The sequence below is a fragment of the Odocoileus virginianus genome, chromosome 2, assembly GCF_023699985.2.
Source record: "Odocoileus virginianus isolate 20LAN1187 ecotype Illinois chromosome 2, Ovbor_1.2, whole genome shotgun sequence".
NCBI classification, from domain to species: domain Eukaryota; kingdom Metazoa; phylum Chordata; class Mammalia; order Artiodactyla; family Cervidae; genus Odocoileus; species Odocoileus virginianus.
In genome coordinates this window covers 83696404-83717958 of record NC_069675.1, presented here as the reverse complement: position 1 = coordinate 83717958, position 21555 = coordinate 83696404, and the positions used below count along the sequence as shown (strand labels likewise).

The window sequence follows — 21555 nt, the reverse complement described above, 5'->3', positions numbered from 1 at the left end:
ATGTTGCTCTTTTAGTCCCAGTAGGTAGGTAGCTTCAATGAGTTAATTTGCTGTTAAATAAGACACATTTTACTAGAAAAACAAATGACTGGTATTTTATACACTGCATTTTCTTCAGAAAATCAAGAGCAAAAGATTGCTCATATTTCCGTAACAGTTCAACACTGCAGACTGGAAACAGAAACTATTGAGAAAACAGCTGAATTTGAACATGAAGCTTACTTCCCCCTTGCAGAATTCAAGGTTTCTCAGAAGTCAATACAGAGTCGAAAGCAGTGGATAAAACTTTGCAGATTGCTTGTGCTTGTTCCTACATTAAGTGAAAAGATACAGTAAAAGAATTAGTAAGTCTGTTCCCCAACTAGATCAGACCCTCCTAACGCCTGTCCTAAACCTACACACCGCCAGTGTGGGGACGTCCAGGACACGGCCTGCCTGGGTCATCACCTCCTGGGCCCCTTTAGTAACTGCACGTGATCACAGGACCGCAGCCATTGGGAGGGACCCTCACGAGTCAGGACCACGAGGTGCAGGAAAGCGGGGCTGCCCGTGGAGGACACACCCCTTCCGCTCACCTGCTTTGCATTCACTCATGAGGCACGAGTGCTGCTTCTGGGCTAACAGCTCACAGCCTGCAGTAGGCTGGTCCGCTGGCTGACCTGCCGTCTGATACACATATTCCCCTGTTATGCCAGGTATCAGACAACGTGGCAGACAGCATCTCTTCTGCCTTTGAAAAATCTAAAGAATCTGGTTTTACCACTTGGTTTGATGAATGAGACCTATAACCAAAGAGACTGAAAACCTTACCAGGCTGTTGCACTGGTAAACCCACAGGCTGTATTCTTGGTTGCTCGCATCTGTGGTCTTCAGAGCCAGTAAGCTCTTTCCTGCCCCAAGCCCGTCGTCATAACACACCATCCGGATGATTAAATACAGAGCGTGCCGATGCAGAACATCCTGCAGAGGTCAGGGGAAGAAGGACCATGCTGTTTCTTCACGTGTCCACATTTTCCAGGGCAGAATTTACCGTGAGGCTTTAAACAGAACATGCCCATCAATGGATCTATCTGGCTGAACATAGTTTTTACAGGTTTTTCACCAAAAGGGACCTTGCGGTGAACTCGGTTAGGGGCCAATTTGCCTTTAGAATCATGCCTTCCTACGTAAGTTCTAGGAAGACAGACAATCTAAATTCATGGCCCTGTTTTCTACACCCAGCTGACAGCTGCTCTGAATTGGTGTGGGGTCCTAAGCTAAAAATGCATCACAGACCAGCCGTGGATGTGGGGTGGTGGGGGGCTTGGGCCCTGTGCTTTGCTAAACCGCTTCAGTTGTGTCTGACTCTTTGAGACCCTGCAGACTACAGCCAGGCTCCTCTGTCCCTGGAATTCTCCTGACAAGACTACTGGAGCGGGTTGCCAAGCTTTCCTCCAAGGAATCTTCCCAACCCGGGGATCAAACCCTCGTGTCTTACATCTCCTGTATTGGCAGGTGGGTTCTTGGCCACGAGCACCACCTGGGAGGCCCTGGCTTGGGTCCGACACAGAAGCAAAAGCCTCTAATCATTTACCCTAGGAAACTGGTCACTTTCAAGGCCACCTGCCAGGAATGACGAAAAACCAACCACTCTGCAAACAGGGGCAGATCTAACTACAAGAAGGCCATTCCTGGTCTGAACTCCCCAAACCCATTTTCTCCTTTAATTAAATTACTTACATACTGATCTGATGTGGACACTTTTATACCATACTTGGAAACTCCCATAATAAATTCTTCCTCCAGTGGAACGAAGGGCAACTTTCCATCTTGCTTTAAAGTAAAAATAAATTACATTTAAAAAAATTATGTTTCATTCTTGATTCTGATTAGTCAATTTTAGCATCTGGCCATCGCAAACCCAAACCCTTTAAAGAATGTGGGGGCACAGCCCTCTTCTCTCCAAAGAGGCATAAGAAATACCCCTCACTTTTTTTTTTTTTTCCAGTAAGAAGTCCACAAATTTGACCAGAACTCAGATCCATGTGCCCCATGGTTAATGTTTGTAAACTGACACTCCTCACAGATACCAGTGGGGCTTATATATTTACACTAGAAAAATGTAAGGCTCCTTATTCAAAGTTTACTGTAACGTCAGCACGTTAAATAATAGGAAACACACTATAGGAACCATTCTCAACTGGTTTATATCCTACCCAGGTGTCGATATGTCTGGTTATTCCAGTGTCCTAGGGCTTTGGGCAAATAAACACAGCTTGACAAATGGTTTTTCGGCTCTTGAAAACATCCATCAGTATTTTGAACTCTTCAGAAACAAAGAGGACAGCAGATAATGCCTGATGGTTTTCCTAGCAGATTATCACATTTTATCTGCTTAGTGTGCCTGACTTGTCTTCTTTAAAATAAAATTGATACTGTCAACCATCAGCAGATGTTCCACACGGTCAACGTTTTTGTGGAACCGTTTGCCTGCACTGAAGAAACTACAGTCATGAGCGGTGTCCACCTACCCTAGTTCTTGGGTCCTCACACGCAAGCCTACCTTCATGCCTATCACCTCTCTCACAGGGTAACGGAACTCCAAGAATCCATGCAATGCTACAGTTGTGGAGTTCTGACAAGCCCAAGTTTACAGTGCTGTGAGAGACAGCAGCCCCTGTCGGTGTGAAAATAATCCTAGCATACTTTGTGGGGAGGCTGGGGGGGAGCATTATTAGCAAACTTTCAGGAGACTATTAGTTGTTGCTTGCACAATGTTGGAATGACTGTATAGATTCCAAAGTAAAATGCTGGGATAATTGTGTTAGTTGCCTCATCAACGGCGGATTAGACTGGCTGATTTCTTCTCAGACAGAGGAGACTTTCTTTAGGAGGACATGAAACGACATGTGAAACAAGCTCGCCTCCATGCGTTAAGAGACCACATGATCTTAAAAGTGACCAACACTCTATAAATTTGGTAAGGGAACCTTCCCATTGCAGTAATATCCCTTTGTTCATGAACACAAAGATGGGCAGTTACATCTTCTAGAGACTCGGGGAGCAACTGACTGTGGACAGTGTTCAGGCTTCCAGCTCATCCACTCCCTTCACTGATAAAGAGTACCGACCTCACAATACTTTATGCACAAACCTTACACCTTTGTCTTCATTTTCACTCTGAATTTTCCTTCATGATGAATTTATTCTTTTATTTTCTCGACTGGGATATATTTTCAAAACCCACCTCACCTCAATCCTTGTTGGAGATAGGGTATGAATAGAGAGGTATGGGAGTTCAACACCATGAATGAGATTGCTCACTCGAATAACTGAAAATAGCTCCATGGAGCCACAGTCAAGATTTGCTGGAGTATTCTAAAGCTAAGCTTTAGTGCACACGCTAAGTGAGTGTGCACTCACTCACTGTGCTCAGCTCCCCCTTTAAACAAAGAGACGTCCTCAGTCAGCCCCGCAAGAGTGAAAAACCACTGTCTGAAGGAAGGAACTAAGTCCCTGTGTTCCTCTGTGACTCGGTCCCCGGGTCCCTCCTCTGACCACAGTGCTCACTGACATCTTAACAGTGATAAAAGCGTGGCTTCAGGAGAAGCAGTGAAGAGACTGGAAGTGTCGTCTCTCTCCAAAGCCACAAATTCACCCCAGAATCTGAGAAAATAGAACTATTTTTTTTTTTTACCTGAGCAACATCTATATAATTTATCAGATCCAGTGGCCCTTCGAGACTTTTCCCCTCTGAGAGTTTCAGTTTCTCAATGGCACCAACATACTTTATTCGAAATTCTGCACAGGTGTCTGAATTGTTGTTGCTTTGTCCTAAAGGTAAAAGAAAAATCATAAGACTTCAAAAGAAACAGCTGCATTACAGGGTATCTTTAACCCCTCCCCATACAGGAAATTGACTATCATTAGAACTAAACCTTTAATAAAAATTAAAAATTTTTAAATGCAAACTTTTTGATGCAATGGGAAAGAACTTGAATTTTCACTAACGTTTTCCTCAGTGGCTCACAATGTACTAAATATGTAAGATCTCAGTAGGAATAAATTAAGTATTAATAGCCTTCACTTCTTCAAAAAGAAGAAAACTAAAATGTCAACTTGACAATGATTGAGCACCTTTATAATGCATATGACATTTGATCATTTTTTTGGTTTCTTCTCCCACTTTCCCATGTGAACTTTTTCTTTCCTGACTCAGGAAACCTGATCTCTCTCTCCCATTCGGCCAGAAAAGACCAGGCTTTCTTTCCCCCAGTGTAGGTGGAGTAATGCCAGACAGGACCAGATGGTAACAGGTGAAGAACTCCATGTGCCATAAAGTCCAGCCAGTACAAGGTACCACAAAGGATTTACAACATCTGACATAGTAAGGGAATACTATGTAGTCATTCTTAGATCATGTTTATGTAATACAAAGATGCCCACATTTTTAATATTTCAAAGCATCTGGAAGTAAAGACAACAGACCTTATGCTACCATATCCCCCTTTCCACCTCTCCTACTCTCACCACCTTGCATGGACTGCGTTGTTTGTGATCCCAAAAGAAGTAGAAGGATTTTGTATAACAAAATGAATGTAGTCGGTTTCCAATTAGACATCAGCTAACAGGTGGGTAGGAAGCCACCTTTGATTTCTAGAGAGCTACTCCTTTCAGGAGGCTGCATAAATGTTTCCAAGGGCCAGTGACAGACCCCTGCTTATAACCGTGTGCTCCTGATGTTAACCAGCTGGTACATCTCTGGGTACAAGGCTCCTTAGTCTTTTTAATCAGCAGGACATTGTCCCACCCCCTGAGAACAATGTAACTCCAAAATAATTCGCCCTCCGCCAGCCCACTTCTTAACAAAGCTATTCTAATACTTCTAAACTGTCACCACCATGTAGCCACACATAATTTTGCTCCACAACCGTTAACAAGCAGTTTGCTCCCGTGGCTTTCACCACCCATTCCTTACCACAACCCACCTTCCACCAGATCCTGGACCATTTCTAAACTCTTGTCAAAAATGATACAGCAGAGAAAGAAAACCCCAAATAGTCAAGAACTCCTTGTCCACTCTGGTAAAACCATGTGAACTTCAGTTAAAAGCCCAAGATGATAAATGATCCCACCTCCGTCCATACCTGAACTCTTGGTGGAATCGGTGTCAAGGCTTGCCACGGTGCTGGACCGTGAGAGCCCGCCAAGGCTGGAGTCTACAGACTAAGAAATAACAAACAAACAAACACAAACATTTTAAACATAATTAGAAGCACTATTTTCTTTCAAATTCTCTACCAAACATTCAAATGACTTATTTACTATCACTGAATTAACACATATAAAATCAGGTCAGTTATTTATGCAGATCGACTATGACAGATTATTTTGAAGACAAATTCCATAGCAAACTTTAAAAAAACAAACAAACATAATCCCAACTGCTCTTCCCATAGCACATGTCTGGAATCAACACTTTTTAAAATTAAAGCCATTACCTCTATAGCCTTATAGGAGAGTTGATATTTACATCGTATTGACACTTGAGATTTCACATTGTATGTGAAAATCTATACTTCACTTTCATATTATTTCCAAAGAACCCAAGAAAAACTCTGTGCAGAATGCAGGCAGGGAGTGCTCTCCTGTTTAGTAAATGAGTGGAGACGCAGAGTGGTGAAGTGATCTGCCCAAGGTTCCGTCTACTCACCCCAGACCTCAACCCCACGTCTCCTGACCCTCACCCCAGTAACACAATGCCTCCAACTACTGGCCCCAGCAGGTAAACACAGGTAAAGCGGCAGACCAGAGAATAACTGTGATGTGAATTACAAAGAAAAACCAACGAAATTGTTCAGCAAAATTCAAAGAATCATACGTGTCAATGTAGTTTGTTCTACAGTATCATACTCTTAGTATGCTTAATTTTTTAGAAATAACAGTAAAAACCTTTGATTAAAAAAAAAATAATCACTTTTTGGGAATTCCCTGGTGGGCCAGGGGTTAGGACTCAGCACTTTTACTGCTGGGGACAAGATTTGATCCCTGGTTGGGGAACTAAGATCCCGCAAGCTCCATGGGTCAGCCAAAAAGAAAAAAAAAAAAAAATCACTTTTTTACACTTCAAATCAAATTAAATTTTAAAAGTACAGTCAAATTTTTAGGTGTTTAAGAAGTGAATCAAAATCAATGTAAAAATGTATCAAGTCTTCAGTTTTATTTCTTCCCTTTCTTAATAACTGCATTTCTGGGAATCTCAAACAAGAGCAGAGCTATGTGCACAGAAAGGGTCATCATCACGTTGGGCTTCCCCTGTGGCTCAGCTGGTAAAGAATCCATATGCAGGAGACCTCGGTTTGATCCCTGGGTTGGGAAGATTCCCCTGGAGAAGGGAAAGGCTACCCCTCCAGTATTCTGGCCTGGAGAATTCCATGGACTGTAGAGTCCATGGGGTCGCAGAGTCAGACATGACTGAGCGACTTTCACTTTCAAATAAGAGCTGTATGCACAGAGACGGTCATCATCATGTTTGTGTGGTCCTGACAACCTGGAAGAAACCCGAATATTCAAAGAGTGAAGGAAGGGGACCTGGAATTAAGATGCTGTTACAGAGTCAGGCTGCCTTCTGGGAAGGGAGTAACATAGTGAGCTTTTGTGCTTCCAGTTACCCCCACACGCAGGAGAAGGCCAGAACCTAGCGACCCCCTGAGCAAGGAGGAAGGGAAGGGAGAAAGTGGCCTATTTCCCCTGGTTCTGAATGACAAGAACAGAAGCTTACTTCATTCTAGAGCACACGTCTAACGGACACAGGCCTGCAGAGAAGCCACACGAGACTCCCCGTCACTTCGGGGTAAGACCTCACTCCAGGGCACGGGTCTTCCTGCACCCCTCTGGACCCCCACCCTGCCGGGGCAGCAGGTCCTTGAGCAATCGGCACACGAGCTCTGGTTCAACTCGGCCACCAGCAGGTCCATGCATCTCCCCTTCTCCATTTTCTGATCTAGAAAACAGCAAACTGGGCCCAGTTCAAGCCTGCGGGCCTCACACTGAGCTAACAGCGGGGCGGTTCTCGACGAGCTTCAGGAGTTTAGATGCCTTAAAGAAAAACTTAGTCACCCCATTCCCAGACTGCACAGGACTCTGAAAATGTCAGGTTTCCGTGGTTTGGGCTACATGCTGAGAGCTCGGCCCTCCCGCCGGATGGAAATTCCTGCAGGGCAGTGGGGTCGTGTTCTTCCCTGAGTGTGCTATCCTCACCCGGAGCGCTGCCCACAGGCTGGGGAGAGGCACCTCCTGGAGGTGCTGGGCCTTGGGCTCCTCTCCTGCCCCCTGCCTCGCCCAGTCCAGGTTCTGGGCACAGACACCTTTCACAACTGGGAGCTCACAAGGGTGAGGAATGATTTTAAGAAGGCTTTTGAGTCCTGGGGGCTTCCCTGGTGGCTCAGCTGGTAAAGCATCTGCCTGCGATGCAGGAGACTCGGGTTCAATCCCTGGGTCGGGAAGATACCCTGGAGAAGGAAATGGAAACCTACTCCAGTATGCCCTGAAGAATTCCCTGGACAGAGGAGCCTGGAAGGCTACAGTCCATGGGGTTGCAAAGAGTCAGATACAACTGAGCGACTTCAGTTTCAGTTTTCTAGTCCTAGTCCAGTGGGCCAGGACTCGGGACTCTGAGTACCCTGCACACTCAAATCAGCACATCTGCCTCACTCTCCAACTCACTCCCCGTCGTGGACACAGAATTATAATGACACACACACACCTCAAGCCCTAGAATTCAAGACATCCAGTTCCTTGACTGCCTGTCAATTTCCTTGACCAGTGTTTCAATGAGACCTCTCACAGGTCCCAATTCATCTACATTAGTGGATTTAAGGACATCAGAAAAATCTACCAAAACAAAATAAAATTAAACCAAACAGGATGTATCTTGTGCAAAAAAAAAATTTAAAATCCCCAGTTTGAAGAACATCACAGGTCTGCCATGCTTAGTACCTTTCACGCACCACTGCTCAGAAGAAACAGTTCTCACTGTTAAGGCCGCGGTCTCCACTCCACCACCTACCTTGCTCTTGGTACTGATTTCACTGCTCTGGGAACTGCTACTGCTGTGGCGCTTTTTGCCTTTCCGAAACATCTTCCACCATAGCTTGATCCACAGGCTCCTCTGTAAGAGCAAGCATTGTTTAGATATATGGAGAGAAGCAACTTTAAATCTCTTTACACATAATAGGAATAAAATTAAATAATAACCACCAATTCCTCCCAGTTCCCTGGTATACTCCTTTTCCTTAAAACATACATATTTCCCGCCAACCCACAAAATTTGGGTACTATTTCATTCTTTTTTTTTTCTTTTTTTGGGAGCCGTGACTGATGGTGAGGCCCGCTCGCCGCCGCCCCGGCCCCCTATTTCATTCTTATTCTTTTCTTGAATCACAAAGTTTTAACCCAGTGAACCTGAAAGGTAGGAACCTTTTTGTCGTCTTTAGAAGTATGAAAAGCACCAATCAGAAGTACCAGACACACACACACACTCAAAAAAGAAGTACCAGACACCTGTCATCTAGTCCTCAAAATAGTCAAGTGCCTGCCTTCTCTTTAATCAAGCCCAGACGTTAGTAAAATATGTGACATACTAGTTTATCAACCAAGATTCTGAGATCAGTTACCGTCTCCACTTCCTGTTCTGTAAACAGCAGGGCCAAAAACTGAAAGCACTGATGCCTCTGGGGTTTGGTGCATTTTTCTTAAAGTCGCAAACTATGTTTAGGGAAAGGCAGACATGACAATAATGTCAGGTGCTACCTCTCACCTCATTCCAGTAAGGCCAGGAAGGAGGTGACCTAAATATCCCAGAGTCAGCCTTATGTAGATCTTTAATGAACTATTTATCCTTGACCATTTCATAGGAGCAAGCATATTATACTTGAACAATGATGAACTGGCCAGAGAAATGTTTCATAGTTCAAGTGCTTTCACAGTATCTCACTTAATCCTCACAGCATCTGGAGACACCCAGAGTCTGATCCAAGTGTTCTCTGAGGGTCTGCCTGCTGCTGTATCCTGCTGGGCTCTGCCCCCAACCCCCAAAGGGGTTCACAGAAGGGAGGTTAGAATCCACCTTTCACAAATGAGGGAACTGTGACCCATCTTTCAGGAGAATGTATGAATTCGAGAAACTAACAAATGTTTACTAAAGACTGACTCTACAGAGGGAAAAAGGGGTCTGCTTACTGCAGAATCGAATACTATTCTACCGTCTTCAAAGGTTCCACAGACAGCAGTCTGCAAAGATAGCTTCCTTTCATTCTGACATGGTCAACTCTTGACAGAAAAACAGGGTACCTGATGAAGGAAAAGAATAAGTAAATCAGTGAATGTCCCTCTCCAATGAAGAGTTTCTCCCAGTGAATCGGGAGATACTCCCCTCCCTGCCCCCACCACCAAGTCCACTCACAAGCATCTGACCCTAGACTTGACTCCTGAGCCCAAGCATTTTGATCAGCCCCATCATCCAATTTATGTCTATATTTTTGCTTCATTTGTGGAGTAGCAAGAACACCCAACTCATTCATTCATTCATTCTTTCCTCAGTGGTCAGCGAGCACCTACCAGCTGCTGGGACTACACCAGTGAATAAGACAGATAAAGTCTCTGACCTCAGGGAACCTATTTTTTATTTATTTTTAATTAATTTCATTTTTTTCTGTGTGGGACCTTAGTTCCCCCATCAGGAATCAACCCCGTGCCTCTCTGCACTGGAAGCATGGAGCCCTAACCCCTGAACCACCGGGGAAGTCCGGGGAGCTCATTTTTACAGGGAGTAGCCAGACCAACGTGAAAACCAAGTATCAAACACATTATTTGGAGATGATCATTGCTCTAAGGGGAACTAAAGCAAGTTAAGGAGATAGCGATCAAAGGAAGGGGTGATTCTTTGGGACAGAAAAAAAGATGTTCTGAGGAGGTGAGAGCTAAGACCTGAGAGAAGCAGGAGCGGACACGACGTGGAGGAGAAGCACCGTGAATGGAGGACACGGCAAGTGCAGAGGTCCCGAGGGATGCCATTTGACGTGAGGACCAGTGAGACGCCAGGGCGACTAAGAACAGGAGGCGGAGGGACCGGGGCAGGCGAGACAGAGCCACAGAACACCTCGCAGGCCACAACAGAAGCTGGGGTTTATTCTGGGTTTCACAGGAAGACTCTGGAAGGTTTCAAAGAGCAGTCGGGTGGTACGATCAGATTTCTGTTTTAGAAACGTGACTGGCTGCTGGGCAGGGAACTAGCTACAGAGAGAGCCTAAGAGTAAAAAGAGGGAGACTACTGAGAAAGCTTTGGTGGGTGACTTGTTGGATAACTTTTTTGCCGACGAGAGCTTCGCCATTGCAGGATACTTTTCTGTTAGAGAAGGCAAGAGCGCCTTATTCCAAAGTCTGCCCCAAACTGGGTTACCCTAGCAGCATAAAGTACCATAATCTGATGGGTTAAAATGTTGTTGTATAGCACATTTAAGCACATTACATTTCAAGTCTCTCTATATATATCAATTTTAATGATTTTTTAAAATTTGATAGTATTATTATGGATTCCGAAAGCATCTATTCAAACCCCTAGAATACTAGAATGATTTGAAGGTCATTACATCATAAGGCCTTGGCAACTCCTTAAGACTTTCTTTTTTCATCATTAGTCTAGGAGCTGTAGGGGGAAAGCACTTATGAAAGCCTTTGATATCTGCCACTATTTTGATGCATGTTCTTAATTAGGCAAATCATTCTTGTCTCTGAATTACTCATGCATAAAAATGAGGCCAAAAATACTGCCACTTGGATGTTGCACAGACTCATCAAAGGCAGAAATGCCTAAAGCAGAACCCATCTTCCCCTCTACACCTGCTCCTCTCCCTTTCAGTAAATCACATTATTTCTGGTAGAAAGTGAGAAACCACCGACCCCTCACTGTCCTCCTGCCCCACATCCAGTTAAACCCAAGATGCACTGATTCTACCATCTGTAGATTATACCATTCATGAATCAAATGGGGCCTGCATTGTTCTAGACTATGGTTACATAGAAATACTTTTTCATTATTGATGAAAGTGATAGATCCTTAACTCATAAAAAAATGCAAAAAGTCTGGAATGCAATTTAAGGAATTCACCAGCCTCCAGGAGACATTTCAAGGGAGAGGGACCCTGTCCTGAGACAGGTTGGGTCCTGGGACCTTTTGCTGCAATGCCTGCACCTGGACAAATGCCTCCTTAAGCAACAAAATATGAGGAAACTATATGGAACTAAAAATAACTGTGTGCATGCATGCACAAATGTCTTGGAGGAAAAGCTATGACAAACCCAAACAGCATATTAAAGAGCAGAGAAATGGCTTTGCAGATAAAGGTCCATATAGTCAAAGCTCTGATTTTTCCAGTAGTCATGTATAGATGCGACAGTTGGATCATAAAGAATGCTGAGTGCCGAAGAATTGATGTTTTTGAATTGTGGTGCTGGAGAAGACTCTTGAGAATCTCCTGGACAGCAAAGAAATCAAACCAGTCAATCCTAAAGGGAATCAAACCTGAATATTCACTGGAAGAACTGATGTTGAAACTCTAATACTTTAGTAATCTGATGCAAAGAGCTGACTCATTGGAAAAGACTGATACTAGGAAAGATTGAAGGCAAAAGGAGAAGGGAGCAGCAGAGGATGAAGACAGTAAGATAGTATCACTGACTCAACGGACATGAATCTGAGCAAATTCTGAGAGATAATGGAGGACAGGAAGCCTAGAGTGCTGCAGTCCACAGGGTCACAAAGAGTAGAACACAACTTAGCAACTCAATAACAACAATACACGCGCAGTTGGGGCAAATTCTGGACAAGACACAAAAAGACCAAAAACTCATGTGCCACTTTTGAAGATCAAAAACAGGGTACTGCACATGCCTCCTGCACTCACCACCACTAAGTTCAGTTCAGTTGATCAGACGTGTCCGACTTTTTGCGACCCCATGGACTGCAACACGGCAGGCTTTCCTGTCCATCTCCAACTCCTGGAGCTTGCTCAAACTCATGTCCATCGAATTGGTGATGCCATCCAACCATCTCATTCTCTGTGTCCCTTTCTCCTACTGCCTGAAATCTTTCCCAGCATTAGGCTCTTTTCAAATAAGTCAGTTCTTCGCATCAGGTGGCCAAAGTATTGGAGTTTCAACTTCAAAATCAGTCCTTCCAAGGAGCAAGCGTCTTTTAATTTCATGGCTGCAGTCACCATCTGCAGTGATTTTGGAGCCCAAGCAGAGAAAGTCTGCCACTGTTTCCACTGTTTCCCCATCTACTGGCCATGAAGTGATGGGGCTGGATGCCATGATCTTTGTTTTTTGAATGTTGAGTTTTAAGCCAGCTTTTTCACTCTCCTCTTTCATTTACATCAAGAGGCTTTTAAGTTCCTCTTCACTTTCTGCCATAAGGGTGGTGTCATCTGCATATCTGAAGTTACTGATATTTCTCCTGGCAATCTTGATTCCTGCTTGTGCTTCATCCAACCCGGCATTTCACATGATGTACTCTGTATAGAAGTTAAATAAGCAAGGTGACAATAAGCAAGGAGTACCTTGAGGTACTCCTTTCCCGATTTGGAACCAGTCTGTTGTTCCATGTCTGGTTCTAACTGTTGCTTCTTGACCTGCATACAGATTTATCAGGAGGCAGGTAAGGTGGTCTGGTATTCCCAACTCATTCCCATGGACAGAGGAGCCTGGAGGGCTAACAGTCCATACTCTCAGTAGCTTAGTCGTGTCCGACTCTTTGTGATCCCAAGGACTGTAGCCCGCCTGGTGCCTCCATCCATGGGATTCTCCAGGTAAGAATACTGGAGTGGGTTGCCATTTCCTTCTCCAGGGGATCTTCCCCACCCAGGGATCGAACCGCTGTCTCTTACATCTTATACATTGGCAGGCAGGCTCTTTATCACTAGCACCACTTGGGAAGCCCAAAGTCCATGGGGTCGCAACAGAGTCAGACACTACCAAGAGACTAAAAAACCACAAAAAATGCTATATATATATATATATATATATATATATATATGTCCTTATGCTGTATATACAGTACCTGTGACCCTCTCTAATGACCAGCAAGGTTGCAATATTACAGCCTCTTTCAAACGAGGCAGCCAAAGCTCTAAGTTTATTAAGCAGCTTGCCCAAGGCCACAAGGCTAATAATCAGTTCAGTTCAGTCGCTTAGTCGTGTCTGACTCTTTATGACCCCATGGACTGCAGCACACCAGGTCTCCCTGTCCATCACCAACTCCTGAAGCTTGCTCAAACTCATGTCCATCACGTCGGTGATGCCATCCAACCACCTCATCCTCTGTGGTCCCCTTCTGCTCTCGCCTTCAATCTTTCCCAGCATCAGGGTCTTTTCCAATGAGTCAGTTCTTCGCATCAGGTGACCAAAGTATTGGAGTGTCAGCTTCAACATCAGTCCTTCCAATGAATATTCAGGACTGATATCCTTTAGGATGGACTGGTTGGATCTCCTTGTAGTCCAAGGGACTCTCAAGAGTCTTCTCCACAGTTCAAAAGCAACAATTCTTCCGCGCTCAGATTTCTTTCTTTATTTCGAACTCTCACACGATAGAGGCCAAATCGGGAACCTCGGCAGAGCTGCCGCCAAAGCTCCCCGCAGACCCCACCCAGCTCCCCAGGTATTCGTCGCCGTCGTGAGCGCCTGCCACGTGCTGGTGCGCTGGACGACAGACAGAGAGACACGGCCCCAGCCCCGCCGCGCTGCGGGGAAAATCCCAGCGCGCGGAGAAACCGACAGGATCCCGCACAAAAAAAGACGGCCGCCCTTCGTCGCCCTGAGCTCAGATCAGGGCCGGGCGCTGGGAACAGCCCCGCGGGTGCTCGCACCCCTTCGCCTTCCGACTGGACCCAGCCAGACGCCACACCCGTCGTCACCGGGGCCGCAGTCCCACCCCAGACAGGGATCGGCCCAGGGCCCTGCCTCCACCGGCAGGCCCAGGCCCGCTGCGCGGCTCCCGCCGCCAGACTGGCGCTGCCCTCGGGGTCCGGGGCCCGGGACAGGCGGGTCCCTGCGGAGATTGAGGCACCACCCATCCGCCCCGAGCCGCTGCCCTCCCCGCCGGCCCCACCCTCGGGGCCAGCGTTCCTGACCACGCTCGGCCTGAGCGCGGCGACGGCCGGGCTCTCACCTCCGCGCCGTTCGCGCTCGGGCGTCAGGCAGCCACCGCCCGGGCAACCGGAGGAGCCCCGGCGGCTCCTCCGGTTCTAATTCCAGCACCAGCTCTTCCGGCCCCTGAGCCCCGCCCACCTGGCCCCGCCCCCGAAGCCTCGCGCAGGCGCAGTCCGGACCCCGCCCCAGGTCCCGGGATGCCTGGGCGGGGAGAAGCCTTGCGAGTTGGGTTCTGCGAACGGAAGTCGGAGGGAGGAACCTAGTGTCTCGGGCGCCGAGATGCCGGAAGTTGTGCTCTCGTGGGATGGAGTGGGGGTGGTTCTTCCGTCTTAGGGTCTCTGTGTCTTTTTTTCTAGTTTAGAAAGACTCCTGCGACCTGTTGTTCTTCATTCCCGTTTGGACTTCTGAGATGTCCGCGATTCCTGCAGAGGAGAGTGACCAGCTGCTGATCCGACCCCTGTAAGGGACCTGAGAGGGACTGAAGCCGTGACTGTGAGGCGAGGAGGGGAACCCGATGGTTGGCCTCAGTCGCCCCCCACCCCAGGCCCGCTTGCCTCGGCAGCCTGCCCCTGGCTCGCAGCTGCGGGCAAGGCCTCTGCGGCTGCAGCGGTTTGAAGAACTGTGAATCGGAAGGGGCCTGCTAGGTTGAATAGGATTTTGCTTTGTCTTCAGTCTCAAGGGAGGATAGGATGTTGGGTTTGGGGGACGAGAGAGTGGAAAAAGGGCCTATGGTGGGATCGCAGGGCGCTTTCGCATACGCCCAAGAGGGGCGACTCGTGAGGGAACCAGGGATGCTGGGGATAGCAGGGTGAGATGATAACCTGGATAAGGCTGTGACAGCGCGAGGAAGAACTAAACTTGTGCCTTATTAACCTCTAGGACTCATATTTGCCGAAATGTGAAAGGGGAAATACATTAGGGAACTTGTGAGTTCCATTCAGAGCTCAAACTCTCCTGGAATAGGGAAGGTAGAAAGTGGGAGAGATGAAAAGGCAGAAATGTTAGGACAATATCTCAGCCGTTGATTGACCGTGAGAGGGCTTGTCTTTCATTGGAAATGGCCTTCTGTCAGAGAAGCACCATATGGACCTGGAATGCTGCTTAGAGAAATGAGAGCTTGCCTGACTGCGCAGTTTGAATTCACAAACATGTTGATTGTTAGACATGAGTTAGCATCAAGTGAACACGTACATTTTCCCAAAGGTAGAAAGTATCTCCTTCTCTTGTTCATTCAATAACTCCTGGAGCACCTACTGGGGATGGAACACAAGTTTGCCCGCCGCTCACTTCACACCTGTCGTTTCTTCTTGTGTTCAGCAAACTCTGAGCGAGTGTCAAGCAGCACACTAGGCACTCGGGATACAAATAAGGCGGGGCTGAGTTAGCTGGATTCACCCTTTTGATGGGAATTGCAGTGCCAAGTGAAAAGTGCTGGAGAGAGAGTTTGGAATAACCGCAGCCAATTGCTTTGGAGTCAGACCTGAAATCCAGTCCATACTCCAGTGATTACTAGGACAACAGCCTCACAGAACCCTTTTCCTCCTGGGGAAAGAGTTGAGCAGCACTTAGCTATGCAGAGCAGAGCTCCTGGTAGGCTCTCAGTGAGTTGTGACCGCTGTAAGAGGACACACAGGCGTTGCACTAAGACCCTGAGAGTGTGCAGAGTGGGCTTCCAGTGAGAAGACAATGCCATCCTGCGCCCTGGAAATCAGGACACTGAGCTGAGTCCTAGAGATTGACTAGAAATCAAAGACAGCCGAAGCTTGGGGGCAGGGATGTTCCAGGCTGAGGAAGTGGCACATGTGAAAATGAGAGGTCTCTCTGTGGCCAGTCTCCCTATGGGTGCAGCGAAAAGACAGCAGATGAGATGGTAGAGGCTCTCAGAGTGCAGCTTATGAAGGACCTTGGATACATACATACCAAGGATTTGGAGTCTTTATTGCCAGTTATAGGGAGCCAAGGAAGGGTCTTAAGCAAGGATGGGATGTGGTGGAAATTATGCTTTAGGAGGATCAAAGATGCCTCTGGCAGCAGTGGCACAGATGAATTAAAGGTGTATTAAGGGACTTCCCTGGTGGTCCAGGGGTTAAGACTGAGCTGCCACTGTGGGGGATGCGGGTTTCATCCCTGGTCGGGGAACTAAGATCCCTCATGCCACGTGGTGTGGCCAAAAAAAAAAAAAGGTGGATCAAGTGGAGAGAATCCAGTAGGATGAGATTGAAACAAACCAAGTGATAAGCAGTGAGATCTTGAAATGAGTGAAATGAGCAGCAGTGGGTTGGAAAGAGAGCCCTGAGAGAGTAAAGAAGTGAAATTTTAGAGCTTTGTCAGTGATCAGATACGTTAGAAGAGGCAGATGTGGAAGGGAAGGCAGGGCAGAGAGGAGAGTTATGATAACTCCAGTTCCCAGGTAGGATAATTGGTAAGTGGTGGTGTTACTCCAGGAGTACCTGAGATGGGGCAGGTCTGGAGTAAATTTAGGAGTTTTAAATTCTTTTATAACAGCCTTATTGAGATTGAAATCAGCACACTCGTTTAAAGTGTACAGTTAAACAGTTTTTAATCTATACAGAGTTTTATAATTATCACCACTGTCTCATCCAGGACATTTTCATCATTCCAGAAAGAAACCCTGTATCATTGCCCTCCAACCTGCCCAGTCCTCAGCCACCGTTAATCTCCTTTCTGTCTCTGCAGATTACCCTGTTTTGGACATTTCATATAAATGGGTTGCAACATGTAATCTTTTGAAACTGGCTTCTTTAATGTAATGTTCCCAAGTTTCCTAATTTACGAGTTTTTACTCATTCAATAAGTTTTTCTTGAGATTTATTGCATGTCAGGCACCTTACTGTATAGCAGTGAATGAAATAGATGTCTATGCTATTATGGAGCTTTCACTTTAATAGAAATAAGCCATAAATAAGTAGATATAATGACATCATGTAGTAATAAGTGTTACGGTAGAGTGGTCTGAAGAGCAAATGAGGTGACATTTGAACTGAGACCCAAATGATACACAGGAGCCAATTATGTCAATATCAGGGCAGAGTGTTCCAGAAAGAAGAGCACGGGCTAGGGACTTGAAGTGCAGACTTGTTTGGCATATTTGAATATTAGGCACCTGTGAGATGTCCCAGGAGAGAGACCAAAACCAGGTGACTGTTAGAGATCTGGGGTTCAGGAGAACAAATATCTGTATCTGGACTACAAATAGAGAATTGGAAGTCCTCAGTGTGTTAAAGATGTGAGGCTGAAGATCAAAAAGACCGAGAAAGGAGCCGAGGAGAGAACCTTTGGAATAACAGCTTTTGAAAGATGGGTAGAGGCAGTTGCATGAAGGAAACTGAGGAGGAAACCAGCGGGACAGGATGAGAACGTGAAGTCAAGAAACCAGGCCTAGAGAGGGATGGACTAGGACAGATGACATGCTCCCTGGAGAAGAGAGATAGGAACTGAGAAGGGCTCTTTGCACTTAGCAACAAAGAGCTGTTTTTCAGGGAGAGTTTCAGAGGGATGGTTGGTAAAAAGCCAGAATTCAATGTATGCAGCCTTTAGTAAGTGGACAGGGAGACTAGAGATTAGAATTAAGGGATTTTCATCTGGGGACAGGATGACTGGCATGTTTAAATGCAGATGTCAAAAAGGATAGTAAGGGGAAAGCCGGTGATGTAGCAGGGGTCAGTACCTCAGAGGGAGGGAGGGAGTAGGCAGAGTGTAGAACCATGGTGAAAAGGCTAGCCTTATAGAGAGAGGTCTGTTCTCTGTTCCAGAAGTGGAAGAAGAGAAGGATGTGAGTGCATTGGCAAGTTGAGGGAACCGACAAACTGTAATTTTTTGATACAGACAGCCCATGACTCAAGAGTAGGATAGAGCATGGGAAAATTTAGGACAGGGGAGAAAGTTTGAAATAGTTACTATACCAACAACTGTAGGAAAAACTGCACCAAAAACTGGAGGGACGCTCAAGAGGGAGCACAGAGGGCCAGTTAAAGTGGCAGGCCAGGGGCTCATGGTAGCTCTGTGGTTGTCTGATTTTCTTTGTCTGCTTCCTGCTCTGAAGTAGGTCTGAGGATGCATCCATCTCATGTCAGTCCTGGAGCTATCTGTTCTGGGAGCCAGGGTCCTGGTATTAGGCCTTTCTGTATGCTAGGTGCTTATCTACACTGCTTGGCAAATAGAAACTGCTTGAGGGAGTTCCTTGGCAGTCCAGTGGCTAAGACAGTGCTTTCACTGCTGAAGTCCTAGGTTCAATCCCTGGTCAGGGAACTAAGATCCCACACGCCCCACAGTGCAGCCAAAAAACGGCTTGATGTTAAATAAGTGGGTGAATCACAAGCTACAGTGGTTGGGATAAGGCATCAAAGAAGGCGAGGGGTTAGACTGGTGAGGCTTAAAGCCTTGTGATAATTGGAAAGAAAGGCTGTTTGTTCTGAAGAAAGGAAATTTGTTTTCAGTGAAATAACAAAGTAGAAAGAAAACAGAATAAGATTCACATGTATGAATAAGTATTTAAATTTAAGCTATTTGGTAAATGTGTATTATCTTAAAATGAAAGAATTTTTAACTGCTTATGGGTTTTTACTTAAGTGCTGATTCTAAAAGTCTAATTAAATCATCTGAGTCACTACTAGTTTATATTTTAAATACATCATCATTTTAACCCTAACATTCAGAAGGTTGGATTTAACCTTTGGTCCTCTCAGTCTGACCTCTCAGAGGCCACTTTTCATTTTTTCCCCACATTGATGCTGTTCTTCCCTGTCTTTGTAATTTTGTGGAACTCATCTGCCTCAAGTTAGTGTTGTCATCAGATGGAACATAGTTTAAGTTGTAAAAAAAAAGTTTTAATTTATTTGGCTTCATTTTGATGGCTTTTTAATCATTTTTGTTTTTTCCTTTGAATGTTTACAGTGGAGCTGGGCAGGAAGTGGGAAGATCATGTATTATTCTGGAGTTCAAAGGGAGGAAAATAATGGTAAGTGGCTCAGATGGTAAAGAATCCACCTGCAATGTGGGTGACCTGGGTTCGATCCCTGGGATGGGATGATCCCCTGGAGGAGGGCATGGCAACCCCCTCGGGTATCCTTGGGCTTCCCTGGTAACTCAGCTGGTAAAATATCCGCCTGCAATGCGGGAGACCTGGGTTCGATCCCAGGGTTGGGAAGATGCCCTGAAGAAGGGAGTGGCTACCCACTCCAGTATTCTTGCCTGGAGGATCCTCATGGACAGAGGAGCCTGGCGAGCGACAGTCCATGGGGTCAAAAGTTGGCCAGGATTGAGCAGCTCAGCATAGCATAGTCAGGTTAACAGTGTGTGTGCATTGAGTGTTAGGTCTGTTCTGGTTCAGTAGTTTTATTTGATTCAGCAGTTAACTGTTTTGCCCCCAGAATAATGTCATGGTTAGTATATGTGTCTGTAAAATGTTAATGTGGAAAATTAGTATACTTCCACTTGGCATTGACATAATATTAAACTGAGGAACTAAAGATTGTAAAACTATCAACTGGATCTCCTAATCTAAAATTCTTCCAAGTCCGTCTTTCTTTCCTGAAGGTCTGCCAACGTGTCTGCCCCACCCGCAGTGGGAGACCCCAGGGAGCTGGCCTCCTGAACACATGCAGAACCCCAGCCTCCTCCTGGGCAGTGGAACAGTAGGCCAGGCCCTAGTCCGGTAGCTGAGGTGCCTAAGTTAGCACCAGGGTGCCTGGCCTTGGGCAAGTCAGGCCCCCTCTCATCCCGTTTGCTTAGCTGAGAGCTGGGGGAACTGGAAGAGTGGTCTCTGGGGCCCTCGATAGGAAGGCGGTGCAGAGGCTCATCAGGGTCTTTTGGTCTCACTCCTCCCCTTCTCCCACTCTTAAAAGAACAGGCACATGGCAGACACAATCTTTTTAATCATTTTCTGTATTAATTTGATAGAAACACCCCCCCAAATGAGGATATAATCCAGGAACTACTGGCTCTGAAGACTTTGTCTTCTAATACTTAAATTGCCCTGATCAGAGAAGTTTCCTGTTTTTCTAATCATTGCCTTCTCATGATAGTCACATCTGGTAGTAGTGAATCTATAAACTTTAAAAATGCTAGCCATTTCTGATACTAAAGTTCTTGCAAAAGTGTTCATTCATTATTAGAGTGCCTACTAAGTAACTGGAAAGAAGATTTCTTGTATTTTGTGTCCTGTGACTCTAAATATGAGCTGTATTTAAATTTGGGAAGTTAGAATTGTTAGCGGCATATTTGCCCATTTAATAAGAATCGCATTCCAAACATATAGAATCTTTCCTGATTGTGTGTGGTATGATGGGTCAGTTATGATGTCTATTTGTTGAGTGAATTTGAATAAAATGTGGAGAAGACTGATCTCTTTTCCCATGTCTTTCAGCTGGACTGTGGGATCCATCCTGGCCTGGAAGGAATGGATGCCCTTCCTTATATCGATTTGATTGACCCAGCTGAGATTGATCTCCTACTAATTAGTCAGTAAGGTTTTTTTTGTTTGGTTGTTTTTCTTTCTCGTTTTACTTTTATTAAGGGCATTGTTTTTCAAGGACTTTTACTATAAAGATCATTCTTTACCATATTTTAAGATTCTAGTGTTTTAAAAATATTTTCTACTAGGAATTATATTGCAAACATGTAAGACAGCATGCCGTATTGTCATCACAGGTGAGAAAAGTTTATGACAGAAAACTTCTTTTCGCTTATCTAGAGTAAATGAGGAGGAGGGAAGAGATAACATATGCCTTGATCATTGTAAAACTTGAGACTAAGAAAACCCTTTCACAGAATATCCCTGAGGCTGCTGTGTTGCCTGAATATTCATTGGAAGGACTGATGCTGAAGCTGAAGCTCCAATACTTTGGCCACCTGAGGCAAAGAGCTGACTCATTGGACAAGGCCTTCATGCTGGGAAAGATTGAGGGCAGGAGAAGAAGAGGGGGACAGAGGATGAGATGGTTGGATGGCATCATCGACTCTAATAGACATGAGTTTGAGCAAACTCAGGAAGATAGTAAAGGAGAGGGAAGCCTGCCGTGCTTCAGTCCGTGGGGTCACAAAGAGTTGGACACAACTGAGCGACTGAGCAACTGTGTTGTCACACTGTTCTGTGGGAACTTCATATGTAAACCGTGATGGGTTTCAACTTTATACCACTAAAGCGCTCCTTAAAATTTTGACTTCTGAGAATAGGCTTGACTGTATTTTGAGAGAAATACTTTTAATTTGTTTTTCTTATGCTAGAACTAAATACATTATTCCTTTCCTCTGCACATACCTACTCTGGGTGTACTGAAAGTATCTAATTGTTGCATAGAACTCTTCTGTACCTGAAGTATATGATACGTAATGTTTTAAGAATTGACAGAG

At 45.6% G+C, this 21555-nt stretch overlaps 2 protein-coding genes across 2 annotated transcripts in view; one reads left to right on the top strand and one right to left on the bottom strand.

Annotated features, from left to right (window-relative positions):
- Nucleotides 1-67: 67 nt before the first annotated feature.
- ITGB1BP1 (integrin subunit beta 1 binding protein 1) lies at nt 68-14322 on the bottom strand. Its single transcript, XM_070451888.1, has 8 exons — nt 14204-14322; nt 9220-9330; nt 8048-8149; nt 5127-5205; nt 3677-3813; nt 1720-1812; nt 811-960; nt 68-310 (listed from the first exon to the last, which is right to left on the bottom strand). Exons 3-8 carry the CDS (start codon nt 8117-8119, stop codon nt 239-241), a joined length of 603 nt encoding a protein of 200 aa, XP_070307989.1. The 5' UTR covers nt 8120-8149; nt 9220-9330; nt 14204-14322; the 3' UTR covers nt 68-238.
- An 83-nt stretch (nt 14323-14405) lies between these two features.
- CPSF3 (cleavage and polyadenylation specific factor 3) overlaps nt 14406-21555 on the top strand; it is a 34686-nt gene continuing 27536 nt past the window's right edge. Inside the window, exons 1-3 of the mRNA XM_020912039.2 lie at nt 14406-14643; nt 19099-19162; nt 20570-20667. Of these exons, the coding sequence (XP_020767698.1) occupies nt 14594-14643; nt 19099-19162; nt 20570-20667 (212 nt within the window). The 5' untranslated portion in view covers nt 14406-14593. The remainder of the gene's footprint in view (nt 14644-19098; nt 19163-20569; nt 20668-21555) is intronic.

Coding starts and splice junctions, on each gene's coding strand:
- ITGB1BP1 (XM_070451888.1), bottom strand. CDS start 8,119: ATGTTTCGGAAAGGCAAAAAGCGCCACAGCAGTAGCAGTTCCCAGAGC. Junction 5,206..8,047: donor AAATCAGTACCAAGAGCAAG/GTAGGTGGTGGA, acceptor GTTATTTCTTAG/TCTGTAGACTCCAGCCTTGG. Junction 311..810: donor TTTACCAGTGCAACAGCCTG/GTAAGGTTTTCA, acceptor CACTTAATGTAG/GAACAAGCACAAGCAATCTG.